Source organism: Lontra canadensis, unplaced genomic scaffold (genome assembly GCF_010015895.1).
Source record: "Lontra canadensis isolate GAN:19392208 unplaced genomic scaffold, GSC_riverotter_1.0 scaffold24, whole genome shotgun sequence".
Lineage (NCBI taxonomy): Eukaryota > Metazoa > Chordata > Mammalia > Carnivora > Mustelidae > Lontra > Lontra canadensis.
In genome coordinates this window covers 14921502-14936010 of record NW_022631018.1, presented here as the reverse complement: position 1 = coordinate 14936010, position 14509 = coordinate 14921502, and the positions used below count along the sequence as shown (strand labels likewise).

At 54.3% G+C, this 14509-nt stretch overlaps 1 protein-coding gene across 4 annotated transcripts in view; it reads left to right on the top strand.

Annotated features, from left to right (window-relative positions):
- SDCCAG8 (SHH signaling and ciliogenesis regulator SDCCAG8) overlaps window positions 1–13590 on the top strand; it is a 229618-nt gene extending 216028 nt beyond the window's left edge. For 2 of the 4 annotated variants that reach the window (XM_032862916.1, XM_032862914.1), the window contains one exon: window positions 13408–13590. Coding sequence is in view for 3 of the 4 variants with exons in the window: in XM_032862914.1 (XP_032718805.1) it covers window positions 13408–13456 (49 nt within the window). In the remaining variant the exon portion in view is untranslated. Of the gene's footprint in view, window positions 1–4598; window positions 4750–13407 lie in introns of all 4 variants that reach the window. The other 2 variants (XM_032862913.1, XM_032862912.1) reach the window with 2 other exon arrangements.
- The last annotated feature ends 919 nt before the right edge of the window (window positions 13591–14509 follow it).

Genomic DNA, 14509 nt, shown 5'->3' with positions numbered 1-14509 from the left:
TCTCCTTACCCCGCTGGTGAGGAGGGCCCCGGGCTCTGCTGCAGGTGCCTTCCTGCCTGGGGAAGCCTGGCACCCTTCGCCTCGTGGAATCCCCCTCTTTCCTGCCCACCGGCTCCAGCCCCTTCCTCCCTCTGCACCCCTCTTGCTCCTTTGCCCTCTGCCAAGCCCCTCTCCCCCTCTCCAGAATGGTGTCCCCTCTTCCGCCACACCTCCCTCTGGACAGGGCGAGCAGCCGTGGCCAGCACCCCCACGGCCTGTTCCAGCACCTAGTGGCGCATCACACAGAGCCCCCCCTTCCTCCTGGAAAGCCTCTCCTCTTAAGCTCCAGGTTCTCTCTCCAGGCTTGCCTCCTCGCGGTCGTCTGTCTCCGTGGCTCGGTGGCTCCCTGTCCCCTGCTACCCAGTAAATGTGGCCAATCCCCGAGGGCCTGTCCTGGCTCTCTTCCCTCTCATCGCAGCAGACATGTGTCGTGGCTTGGATGCCTATATAAAGATTTTTAAATATTAATTTATTTGAGAAAGAGCACACTGCACCCAAGCAGGGGGAAAAGCAGATGGAGAGGGACAGGCAGACTCCCCGCTGAGCTTGGAACCAGACTTGGGGCTCGATCCCAGGACCCCGACATCATGACACAAATGGAAACCAAGAGTCGGACGCTCAACCGACTGAGCCACCCAGATGCCCCAAGGACACCTGTATTTTTAACAAACTTGAAAACCTCTGCCCGGCTCTCCTGGGTGAATCTTGCCCCACGTTCATGGCCACTCCTCTCAGCAGGTGTAGCCCGCGGCTGGACATCCAGCCAGACCTGCCCCAGGCCCCAGGCCCCAGGCCGCATACCTGCTCGGTAGGTGCACAGCTCGTGGGTACCTCCCTCTGGCCCCAGAACTTCTATCCCAGGCCTGTCCCTCCGCCCATCCTCTCTTTCCTGGTGCAGGGACCACCATTGCCTGGACAAGGTCCACAGCTGTTGGTCTGGCTGCAGGGCTGGACTGGGACCAGCATCACTGACCGTGTGAACAGCCTGGGGATTCTGGTCCTGCCACACCGTGTGCTCTCGGTTTGCAGACAGCATGGCCTTTGCAGTGCCCCTTCTCCTTTGGGGAGCCCCTGCCCAGGACAATACCCATTCCCCTTTCGCATCCTGACTTGCTGGCTTGAGGGGCCAGAACCAGCCACTCTTCCTCCTTGTGCATGGGGATCCTTGTCCTTAAAGTGGGGTCAGACTAGTTCCTGCCTCGTGGGACGGGCGAGAGCAGAGGCTGGGGCCTCCTGGACCCTGTATCTACCCTATAGTATTTTACCCACAAGAGGTGTTTCCCAAGGAAGGGTTAACTGCTTGGTTTGTTGAATTAACTCAGGGAATGAACCATTCCTTAACAATAGTTAAGAGGACCCCGAGCTCCCGTGCTTCCTCTATGGCTTTGTGCAAGCTTCCCAGACCTCTCAGCTTCGGTCTCTCGACTGTAAGATGGGGTCTAGCACCTACCTTTTAATTCGCTAATCTGTGCAGGGAGACAAGGACAGAGTACAGGCAGGGTTGTGCAGTGTTTGGGGCAGGCTGTTCCAAGAAATAACTTGTTAATTAAAAAAACAAAAAAAAAAAACAAAAAAAAACCAAACTTCCCACTATCCATAAAACACCTCAGGAGAGCTGCTATTGAAATTTATTTCCTTAACTGAGTCCCTTTTATCTAAAATCTGGGTTTGTTTCTGTCTTTTAACCAATGTGGGTTTGGTTTGGTGGTGATTTTTACCTTTTCTGACCTTGTGATTGACTTCATTGCTGCACGTGGAGTGACCTAATGGAAGCTGACCTCGAACAAGAAGGGGCATGTCTTTTTAAGGGTGCAAAGCCCCCCGAGACTGACCGCCTGGAGCGTTCACATCGGCTCCCACCGTGAGCCGGGGGCAGGAGGAGTTTCAGCCTCGTGGAGGAGGGGTCTCCCGAGGTCCTTCTGTGAGACCCGGGGACTTAATTCAGCGGCTCCAGGTGGGGCCTGGGTACTCTCAGGTGATCGCCGCAGGGAGCTGAAGCTTACGGTTTGCAAAATGGCGCCAGCAGAGCCTGGTCTAGGTCCTGGGGCCTCCGAGGCAGAAGGGTCTAGGCAGGGACTGGCCCCATTTCTGGCCGTAAGCCAGCGTGGCCAGCCTGTGGCCAGCATGCTGTGCTGTGAGAGCAGCGTTTGGCTCAGCCCTTAGCTCTGGATCAGGCAGCCACCTCTTTCCAGGGGCCCAGAAACACACACTGAAGCCATCAGTCCACAGGACTGTTAGCCCATTTGATCAAAGCACAGGGCAAGGGACCACATGGGGAAAGGCCACTCCTGGCGCCTTGTTGTCTTTAAGCCTTAATGGTGTCATCTATTTATCCCATGTTTCTGTTACATTTGTTTCCAGCAAGCCTGAAGCCAGTGGCCTACCGCCCGGCCAGAGCTTAGCCGGTGGCTGTCTCCACACCCAGGGCTTGATGGGAGGGAGAAAGCCACTCGAGGGTTTAGACAGCTCAGCTGCTAATGACGGTGCTTTCCCCCTGTCTGATTGAAATACCCAAGCGGTAGGTTGTCTGCTTCTCAAGGAAAAAGGCTCTTCTCTCCTCTAGGGGACCCACCTCAGTGCAGGACAGCGGAGTAGCTGCTCAGATGGGCGGTGGCTGCCGGCATCTGTCGGTGGTCAGTCCGGGGAGAGTGCCCCTGCCCTGCCGCAAGCCGACAGCCGGCTTCTCTGCCACCCTGGGGTGTCCTCGCCCCTCCCAGCTGCTCTCTGCGCAGGAGACGGTGCAGGGAAGCTCCCGTTTGGTCTGACGCCCGTGGGGTGGTTTGGGGGCTGCTCTCAGGAAGAATTGTCCCCGTGTGACAGTGTGATGGGTGGCCGTGGGGACAGAGGGGGCTTCCCAAAGCTGCAGTGCCCTGGCTTCACCAGGATCGGAGGCAGGGTCACAGGGGCAAGGGGGCACGACCATCGTGTATACCGCGTGGAAGCGGCAAAGCGCTCACACCTGGCTGGAAGATCGTTGTGTTCGGGTCTGCCCCAGCCTGATCTGGGACGCTGGGAGGCCAGTCAGGGCCGGAGCACCTGAGCCTGACCCTGAACAGCCACACACACAAGAGAGAAGAACTAAGTCCCTCCCTGGCTCCTTCCTTAGGGTTTCTCCAGGACCGGGAGGACGCTTGAGGCCAGGGGGCGGGGCTTGGGTCTGTGGGCGGGGCCAGACGGCGGCCTCACGGGGGCGGTGGGCGAGGCGGGCTTTGTGAGCATGCGCCCTGCTGCCCCAGCGCCCACCACCTGTTCTTGGTTTCCGGCTCCTGGTGCTTGCCGCGGTGGGAAGTAGCGAAAGGCCCGGAGTGCTTGAAAAGAGGGGGCTCGCAGTGCGTGGGGAGGAGGAGGAGACCCGGGTGGGGACCCGAGTGTGCCTTCGGGGACAGCCTAAACAAAGAGACCCACAAAAATCCTTCCAAGGTGGAGACGGGCAGACAGGTCCCGCAGTCGGTGCCGTCTGGGAAAGGGGCAGGCTTGCAGGTGGCACCAGAGTCTGGGAGAGCGTGAGCAATATAGAATGTCGTCAGGTTCCCTCAGGATGCAGTTTTACCCTCCGGCAGGTGCCGCCTCCCTCCTGGGTTGGGAAAGGAGTCCGCCCACCCCAAGGCCCTAGTCTCTGCCCTCGTCAGTGCTTCCTTGTGCTGGGAATGCGCCAGAGGCTTGGCGGGACGCAGGGAGGCTTAACCTGGGGCAGCCTGACGCCAGTATCTGCACATGATGTCGTGGCCTTTGACTCGGTGAGTGTTGGACGTGTAGCCTGGAGTTTGAATTGCACCTTGAGCTTTTAAAATTCTTTCCCTGTAAAAATACAAGTTAATCTCACCATCAGTGCTTTTGGTCTGGGAGGAAGGGTGCAGGACACAGCCAGGCTCTTTCCCGAACAGGGCTGGGTAGTTGTGCAACTCTAAATTTAATCCAAAGCCTACATTTCCAGGGGTGAGTGTGCTGTAGGAAGCCGTCTGTGGACAAATGAGGATAATAGTTTGAGTGAATTAGCAAGTCTGGAGAGGAGGGCCCATCAGCAGAATGACAAATTTAGGATCTTTAAAGACATCTGGTCAGCGATGCCGGAGCTCATGATTGACTGAGTGATTAATAATGGAAAGCCCTTAGTTCAGTGTTTCTGCTGTCCCTCGCCCACTTCCCCAGCCAGGGCGGGCTGTCTGCTGCAGCCTGCCAGAGACGTTTCCCACGGAACAATGGAAGCGTTTAGACCCCTCATCCTCGACCTCTGTGGGTTTAAGGTTTTGGTTTTTCTTCTCCTTATCCAACCTGTCTGTGTGTTTACTCATTGACAACTCCGGGAGAAGGCTCCTGATTTCCTTCCACATTTGATGTGATTCCATTCATCTTAATCAGTGCTGCGTTCCAAGGGCCTGCTGCTGGCCTCGCCCCTCGGGGTCACCTGGATTTGCAGCTCCTGGTTCACCAACCAGGGCCTCTCGGACACAGCAGTGGGACGCACTGAAGGGCTGAAGCTGCCCCGCCCCCCCACTCTGCAGCTTGATGCCCGCCCGCCTCAGGACCCATCCCTAACTCTGCGGTGGATTTCTCCGCAGGCTAAAGCAGCTGGACGAGCACAGCCAGGCCACAGCCCAGCAGCTGGTGCGGCTTCTCAAAAAGCAGAACGAGCTTCTTCTGGAGAGACAGAGCCTGGCCGAAGAGGTGGGACGTCTGAGATCCCAGGTACCGGTCAGACCCCGCGCAGGGGTACGTGTGTGGGGGCAGAGGGGGTCCTCTGGGCTGGCTCACCCGCCAGAGGACATAGCGGTGTCTGCACGTGGCGCTTTTTCTTGACCCTTGTTTCAGAGCTGTGCCATGACAGGTGCAAACCCCAGTGCTCCCGTTGGGCAGCCCGTAGGGGATCCTGAAGACCATGCTGGGCATGGTGGGGGACACGGATGTGTAGCCCTCGGGCCTGCCTCTTTAGGGAGCTGGAGTTCACGCACAAGAACCACCCTCGACTCAGCAGGCCGCACCGAGTGTGGAGCTGTGGCCCGCGGAAGGATGCAGAGGGCTAGAGCGGCGAGCAGGCTTTGTGCAGGAAGCAGACTCGGAAGGGCCCGGGGCGTGTGTACAGTTGAAAGTGGCCGAGGAAAGAGGGGCTGCCAGTTGGAGGAGCCACGGTGAGTGGCTGCAGGAGTCTTGTCCGACGGCAGCGGCTGGTGACTGCGCGCGGCAGCGCTGCCTGTACAGCGTGCGCGAACTCACGTTGCCCTTGAACGAGCCTGCAGGGTCGATGCTTGTCTCCGCTTCGCAGCTAGGGAAACCGAGGCTGCAACAGCCTGCAGAGCTAGCAGTCGGGACACTACAAATGGCACCTAAGGCTGACGCCACAGTCCGGGCTTTCCCTGTTGGGGGCAGATCTGGGGCCACCGAAAGGGATCATGGAGGGAGGAGAGTATCCCGGTGAGTCAGCAGTACGGTGTGAGGCCTTTTCCCCTAAATGGCTTCTCTTCCTGCCGGAGAAGCTGTACTTTTTGCCCCATCAAGCAGCATGTTAGGATAATGAGGTGGTCCAGGGACTGGCCCCCGTCTCTGTCTTGTCCTAGGATGCTGTATTAGGAGAGCCCCAGGCGCCCACACGGGGAGTGCTTGGAATGATGAATGGGAAGAGTGCCTCTGGCCGTGAGAAGAGTGAGAAGCTGTCTCTCTCTCTTCTTTCAAACTGTGCTGAATGGGTATTGGGGAGCCGCCCTCCTCTGAGGAAGTTTTCCCACTCCGCGTACTGAAACCGTTGCCGGTACTACTCATATCTCCGCGGAGAGTAAGAGAAAACCCCAGTGCCAGGCGCTGAACTGCGGCCTGGGGTTGCGGACCCGCCTGTACCCCGTGGCCCTGGCGCCGCTGACCCTCTCACACCGCTCATCACAGGCGTCTGGGGGGCTTGCAAATGGGTAACTGCGAGGGACACCGATTCACAGCCTCCAGCCACACACGCCAGGAATCGGCATTTTAACAAGCTGGTTGGGTAATTCTGAGGGACGCGGAGCTTTGGAGGCCCTGAAAGGCTCAGGCTCGACCCCGGCCACAACCTGTCTGGGCAGGTCCTGCAGGAGGCCGTGCATGGAGCTAGCCAAAGGTTGGGGCCACCGGCTCTCCAGGTGGGGGACCAGGCTCCTGTCACATGTGGTGGAAGGACAGGGGCTCTTAGCATGAGTGAATCCTTTGGCTCTAGGAGCCAAGAACCACTTCAGAATAAGACTTGTGGGGAGTCTTCTGTCCAAGCTCTGAGCACATGGCAGTTTCCTATTGATTCTGGACCAGATCATTATCATGTAGGATTTCCCTTTTAACTCCCCATCTGCCTACCTCACAGCCACTCAAATCTGAACATGGACCATCAATGCTTAGAAACCTCTTCCAGGGCTTTAAAAACCTGATAATTGCCAAATGGATTGCAGAATTTTCATAAAATGCATTTAAAACACAAACAAAACCCAAACCTCAAAAAATCCTCAAAAAAAGGGAGCAGGTCTTTCTTCTCTTGCCTGAAGCCACAGAGATGATTCGACCATCCTGAGTTATCTGATCCCAGCCCATCTGGCTCATCTCTAAAGAGATCTTTCAGATTCAAATAGTATATTTGGAGTTATTTTAATATGAACACGACAAAAGACATTTCATAGAGGGACTGTTGGCTTTCAGTAGCAAATACTAGTGTTCAAAGAAGAGGCAAGGATCCAGTTTTGCAAGCTCTCTGCCGAATATCTAAACCAAAGGCCTGCTCTTTCTACCCAAGTGTGGCATTAGACCTACTTCGGCCATGGAATAAACTGGAATTGTGAGTTTAGCTTCCAGCCCTTTAAGTAAATGAGGCCGCTGTGTGCCCCCAGCAGGGATATAGGAGGACATCTTCCTGCTGCGAGCTCCCAAGGGACTGACCCGACTCCCTGTTTTCCTGGAGAGACACTGGTTCATCTTTTCATTTAGGGATGAAATGTTTAGCTAAAGGCTTCTGTGTTCTCAGTGTGGTTGGAGTAAGCCTAAGGACTTAATGGGGTAGGTCAAACTCTCAAACTCTTTGTCCACCTGATGCTGAGTCCCAGGACTCTGGTTTGCTCCTGGGTCCTGAGCCCTGGGTCCTGGAGCTGATGACTGGCCTGGGGTTGGCCTGCGGCCCATGATAGGAAAACAGTGACGTCTGTTCAGAAGGTTTTTTTATTCTGAGTCGTTTCTGCTTACATTCTAAAACCCGCACAGCAGTCTGGCCGAGCGAGCTGGTCGTGGGCCTAACTAGGCCGCATGATGTTTTTAACTGTGAGAATTCCTGCCTTCCCCTCCAATACTGCTGGTGTGCAGGACTTGGGCCGGCCAAGTGGGCCTGGTTCAGGGCTTCTGGTCCACCTTGTTCTTCGTGTGACTAAATGCAGTGCCTTTGTTACTCTCCTGCCTCACGCTGCGGGCAGGGGACTTCTAGAAAATGGCTTTTAAAATGTCCTAAAATGGTGATGCTGGTCATTGTGGAGAAATGGAGCCCCAAAGCCCCCCACCCAGCCTGCCTGCAGACATGGCCCCACAGCCCCTCTCTGGGCACAGGCCCTGTTGCCTCTTTTTTTGCCGGGGGGGGGGGGGACAGAGACTCTGTCTGGGTCTCAGGGGAGTGGTGGTGGGGCCTAGTGGCTGGGAGCAGGGTCAGCGTTCTGGGACCTGGTGCCTGGAGCTCTAACCTCTGGCTAAGGAGGGTGATGCCAGCTTCTAAGGAAATCAGTCTCTTCTCGGGGAGAGTGGCGGCTGAGAGATGGGAAAGAACAGAAGGTATCCCTTCAGAGGATGGTTTTATACCCCAGAGAGTTTGGGGTATAACGCTGGGCAATGACTCAGGGTTCAGATCTCGTTTTCTGATAGCTGCCTTCCCCGTGGGCCCTGTGGCTCCGTCCTCAGTGCTCAGTCTGCAGATGAAGCGTCTCTACAGTCAGGATAAGACTGACTTATCAGGGGTTAATCAGGAGGCCCTGTGACTTTTGAGCATTCTTGGCAGTGAACTGACTTTCTAATGTGATTCAAACTTGTGCTTGGATCCAGCAGCCACATGTGATTATATTCAAAATCATGGACACGATCTCATTACACCGAAGGAGCCGGCAAGAGAGTTGAACCGAGCAAAGGACCCGGCGCAGGGGAGGCGGGGAGGCAGGGCCCACTTGTGACCTGAAGCCAGGGGCAGGGCACCTTCGCAGTGGCCGCTCAAGGGAGGGTCACCGGGCGGGGGTCCCGCTGAGGAGGGTGTGCCCGCTGCTCACCCTGAACGGGACCTGGAGGTGCACGCGGCTTTGCGGGGGTCCTTCCGGAGCCCTGGGGGCCTCGCCCGCCTCACGTGGGCGCTTCCCCAAAGTCAGCTACCTGCAGGACAGATGGCGCTTGAATAGAACAGCAAATACACTGAATAAAATAAATTAGAAAGCCTCCTCCTGAACCAAGATTTTTTGGAAAGAATTCTAAATAGATGAAAACAAACAATTTGATTTCAACCAAATTGTTGTTTTTTTGTTTTTATCCTGATTTTCACCCGAATTGTCAGTCTCAAAAATAAACACTGATACATTCCCAGAAAATATTTTTCAAATAAAAACTGACTCTGTTAAAGTTTGCCCTGATTCTTTCAAAACTGTGTACAAGACACTGTCAACCAAAGTGACTTGCATATTTTTTTAAATACACTTGAACATATGCAGCTAAAATGTCATTAACTCCCTGCTGCCTGAGTGTTTCTAAAGAGTGACACGAGACCCCTGGTGCTGTGTTTCCAACATAAGGGTCTTGCGACCCTCAAGAGAAACTTCCCCGAGCAACTCAAATAGCACAGTTTAACTTTTGTGGGTTGTTGTGGTTGTGGTGGTGGTGGTGGTTTCACGGAAGACCCCATGTGTAATTAATACTGAAAAGCACATACGGCTTCATCGAAGCCAAACTCGCTCTTCCGTTTAACAGTTCACTTTGTCCAAGAGTGAATAATTTCAGAATGAGACTCATGGAAGAAAAATAAATCAAATTTTCTGTTGCCTCAGACACACTTGCCCCAGTTACTGCTTCCTGAGTCAGACATTACATTTTGCAATATAAATTCACAATCAAGATTTTAAAGGGAGCTAAATATTTTAATCCAATTAGACAAGTGAACAAAACACTGAATATTGCATGGAGTGTGGAGAAGTGGTTCTTGCCTTTAAAAGACTGTGATTCCGTCACATTACAACCCCAAATGTCAGTGTTGTCTTTATTCTTAACGCTTTCAAACATGAGGCAGCCAGAGGCTCCTCTCTCTGCTGTTGGTGACACTGTCTGTCCTTTGGGAATTCTTAAAAATCTATTTACCATGGAAACATGGTCCCTCTAAAACACAGACACCTGCCCGCGTGCAGGGGAAGTTCGCGGGACTCGCGGGATTCCAGAGCCGGAAGACGGCATCACGGAACCGCACGAGGTGTGGGGCCCTGGTGCCGGCAGAGCCGCCGGGAGGAGCGGGGCGCCCCTGCACTCCGACCCCGGCCGTATGCTCCCAGGGCTCCCCGCCTTCCCCGGGGCTGCTGGTCCCAAGTCCAGCTCCAGCTGCTGTTCTCCAGGAAGCCAAGGAAGCCCGGGCCCTGCGTTCGTTCTGCAAGGAAGGCTGTCTGGCCTCTGCCTTTCCCTTTCTCTGACTCCTTTGGACTCCTCCCACTTTGGGAGCCCAGAAGCAGGGAGTCAGGCCTGTGGTCCCCGGGTTCTAGGGAACCCAGGGCTTTGACCTCTGCCTGCACAGACCCGTGGTGGTCAGAGGCCCAGCTGGGCAGCCCGAGGGCAGAAGGGACAGACGGGTGTGCCGGTGACCTCGCCGTGAACTCTGGGCTTGCTTTGCACCTGCCAACAGCTGGATGCCCGAGAAGGTCAGCAAGCGTGTGGGCCACTTTGCTGGGCACAAGGCAAGACTGCTGACCTGGAGGCAGCCCGCCGTGTGCCCTGTGTCTTCTGAAATGTTGTGGTTCCCTCCCACCCCGATCTGCCCCCTTAGGCCGTGATCCACAAAGTTCTGCGGAGGACTAGGGAGGGCCTGGTGACCGCCCGGAGTCCACGTGGCCTGTGTGTGCCGGCCGGCCTTCCACGTCTGACTCTTGCTCGGTGCCGCAAAAGTCACACTCCATGGCTTCTGGGCTCTCGCTGAGCAGAGCTGGGGCTTGAAGGTCACACTGCCAGGGCTCGGATCTCAGCTCTGTACCACTCCCGGGAAGTGGTTTAGCTTTCCTACCACTCAGGTCCTGGTCAAAACCAAAACACAAAAGCCCTTAAAAAGAGAACCTGCTTCCCCTTAAGAGGGGGCCCCTGCATGACCCCGACGCCAGCAGGGGTGACCATGAAGCCGACCTGGTTGGAGGCACAAAGGGGCCTCTGGGTAAGTCATTCATAGACCTTCCTATACTAGCAGGACAAAGAAGGCCCAGAAATGAAGTGGAGAGGACTGGGAAGTGACTGGCAGGGACCTGGACTTCTCGAGAAGGTGGTGTCCAGTCCCTGCGCCACGGGCCTCAAGTACAGGTGGGCGTCCATCTGCTTCTCTCCCGGGGTGGGGCCTGCAGCCGGCTCTGAACCCCCAAGCGGTAGCTACTGGTGGCTTCCCTGGAGCTCTGTTCACTGGGGGCAAGCTTGAGAACGCCCCACCTCGAGGTACGGGGGTGAGGTGCTTCTGGTTAAAAATAGATGCTTTCTTGCTAGAGGCACAAGGAACGGGGCCATTTTTTGACCTGGCCAACAGAAACAGAAAATGTGCAAATGAGTGAGGCGGGTGGGGGTGTTGCATGTGGGGAGACTAGCGGGAGGCTGGGTGGTTTGCGCATGGAAACTCGGGTCAGGGTGAGGCTGAGCGAGCGCAGTCTGTGAGCAGGGGCGAGGCGGGGCGGGCATTCCCTAGGGTGGGGTGTGTGAGGCAGGGGGCCCGGGGAGTCTGGAAACAAAGCCGCAGAAAAGGCTCCGCTGGACCCCACAGCATGGTTGCCTGGGGAACAAGTCAGGTCACCCAAAGACTCATTTTTTAAGCTCTGAATTTCAAGTCAGACTTCAGAAATAAACACAAAAGTTAGGGTTTGTGGAGAGAAGGCTCTATTAGGTCTTACAACGAGAACAAAGAAGATGGGGTCGCAGCAGTGGGTGTGTAGATGGGGGGCATTTCTGTCATCTGTGGACAGCATTTCAGAGGAGCAGCTGCCGGAGTGCCGTGCTGGCCCGCCCCTCTTCTGGAGGGCAGCCACAGACCACGGCAGATGTGGCCACACCACCCAGGCAGGCCGCAGCAAGGGGCCGCGGTGACAGGTTGGAAGGCAGAGGATGGGGAGGTGGTGGCCAAGGGCTCCAGCCCCAGTTCAAACCAGCTAATGTCCCGCTGGCACATGCATCCTCACTCTTCCCCACCCACCCCCCAACCAGACCGTGATCACTGGTGTGGACGATGGACCCAACTTTCTGGAAATAAGCATGACTAAATAGCCCTAAGAAGTGATGGCAGATGAGTGGGAATTGGGCAGCAGCTAAAGGTTCTCCGTCTCTGGACATGCTGCGGGCTGGGGGGAGCACTCAGGAATGTTCTCTACCAAAGCTCCAGCGAATGGAGGGCAATACTGCGTGCTGCATTTGTACACCAAACAGTGATGTGGGCACAGGTGACTTATTTACTCAGATGTTTACGGGATGCGGTGGGCAGTGCAGGCACCGGGGATCCCAGACCAGTGTATGGTAATATTGGGGCTCTAATACTAAAATCAGGAGGGTTTTGCATCAAAACCAAGTAAAGTACCAAACCAGCGAAGACATAGTGACAGGGAATTTGCTCCAGTGGAGAGATTGCGGCTGGCTCCTGTTGGTTTGCTCACACCTGGGACCTCACACCTGCACTGCTCCCAAGGGATCCCACAGGCGCCGGAGGTCGCAGGTTCCAGGGGGCCACCAGAGGCCGCCAGGGGACCAGTCGGGTGATGATCAGTTACCAAATGGGCCTGGAGCCCATGGGCACTGTGAACTCATTGCAGTCAGAGATGCGTTTTCTTGAGCTCAGTTTAAAAGAACTCCTGCAACATTTTCTTTCTAGTGCAGGTCTTTACCATTATTCTGTACGGACGTTGGGGGTGTGTGTGTCTTCTACCCAAAGTTCGGTTACCTTTTTCTTTTGCAATATGCCGGTCGTGGTTTATGCTTATCCTTGTGCTCACAGAGACACATCCCACTTAGTGCACAGCCCCCACCTGTGTTCCAAGCGGGACAGCTGTACACGTGCCATTCTAATGACCCTTCTACTTACAGACTTGCGCACTGAAGACACATGATCAGTGTCACACACACCGAGGCCCACCTGAGATAGAAACATTCCCTTTTTGCATCTTTCAAAAGAGGCAACAGACTGATTTTCATATTTTTCTTGCGTGAGTTCTGATCTGTCACTCACTGTCCTGTCTTGGAAATCCTCAAGTAATCGTGGCTGGAACTGGGTTCTCACAGAAGCCTCCCTCCCCCTGCCGATTCTAGCTCAGGAAATCTGCGTTGGGGAGTGCAGAGAGAGGTCCACGTGTCTTTCTGGAAGGTGATTGCCGACCAGACTGCCCACCATCCTTAGGACCTCCTGCTCCTTGAGGTCAATGTCTTATTCATCTTCGCATGTGGTACCGGCTAGGTACCCAGGAGTTGCCCTGTTTTGTAGAATGGAACTGTCTGCAGTGGTTTCTGGCACCACTTCCAGCTGTGAGTTAAGCTCATCTGAGCAGCCCCGTGGGCCAGACCCATCAACGCTGTACTCAAACTCCACTAACCTGTGACTCCCCTCAACCCAGTTTTCATGAGCTGGTTTTGAAACCTTTATTCCTGTTTAAAGCCAAGAGGCCAGATACACCAAATTCCCTCTTCCAGCATGTGGGAGGTGGTTTCTATGTGAAAGAACAAATGCCCTTATATATGTTATAATAACGTCTGCTGCTAAAAACTTGGGAAGTTTTCATTCGTTTTGATTTCACTAGGAGCGTCTCAGGGACACTTGGCCTGCATCCTGTTTTTGTTCTAGGTTCCCCAGCTGTAATGTCTCAGCGGTTTTCAGTAAAGAGGTCCTGGCATGGATCGGGGTCTCCTTCCCTGGACAGAGGTGGTGGCTCTCCGCCCTTCCTCAAGACATGGACACATGTCTGGGGTATGGGTCATTTTCAGAGTTAAAGCCTTAAAGTCGTTCACCTCATGTTCCATAGTCAAGTGGGAGTGCAAACTTTTCATCTGTGGGGTTACAAACAGTCCCTGCATTTTTAGCCAAAAGAGTGGTTTTTCTTCATAAACGTAGAAAGGGCACCTCAGCCAGTGAGAAGACAAATCACAGGGAAGAACAAGATCTATTTAAACTTACTTTTTATTATCATTTTTTTCCAGTTACCCAGCATGCGACAATCTGATTGCTGACCTGGACGAAACAGAGTGAAATAAATGGTTTACAAAGAGATATTTACATTCATCTGATTTGTTCGTGAGATGCCACAGCGCGCCACGACCTTCCGGAACAGCAGCCAGCGCCTGGGACGGCAGCGAGCTCCTCGCCCGGCACCCCGTCCGCTGCTTGGCGGCACCTGTGTGCGGGCGGCTGCGGCTCAGCTCTGACACCGGATGATGCGCCCTCCTGCTAGGTCTCCAGAAATGGCTTGAAGTGATGATGTTTTTAGATCTGCTCATTTGTATGCTGTTACACACGACTTTCAATAAATGAACTTTTTTAAAGACCTGAATTGTAATGTTTCCTTTTTACCTTGTAGTGATGAACGAAACACACCAAAAAGGCACATATTTTAACTAGGCCAGAGGGTATTAAGGACCAGACTTTCTTCCTGTCATTCACGTTTCCTTCCCTCTTCGTGAGCTAGAGAGCATCCTTTAACTTCTGATGCTTTTAATCAACATCTCGTAAGACTCCATTACTTATCATCCTGCTTCTCTGGGCACAGTCGGGAGACACCAGGAAGCACTGTTTATCCTGTCCACTCTGTTCACAAGGAAAACAGACAAGAAAGCGTCTTTGGCTTGGTGGTGTCAGGTTTCTTCTTGAATGTGCAGTATTTGAGAGGAGCCTACGAATGTACTTCGTGGAATTACAAAGTTGACTTCGAGGTCTATCAGATATCTGTACATGGATCGTTAGTTTAAGAGAGTATTTCTACTACACAGTTAAGCCCTCAGATGCTTGAAAGTAATAAAAACTGGGCACTGAAAGTGTTGTGTTTTATTTGAGGAGGACAATGAAGTGCTAAAGGCAAGGCTGCCAGCAGGCAGGAGGAGGCCCTGACCTCAGGCCCTTCTCCTGGCTAGCGTTCCCGAATCCTCGCCCTCACTGGCCCTCCCGTGGCCTCTTGGGACAGACACGGGGATTAGGCTTCAGAGGCGATGGGATGATACATACGCAAAGACCTTCCAGAAGTCTCTCGAGCATGTCAAAGGTTCAAGCCTGAAAGAGTAGAACTTCTACTATATGGATTCAGTTTTT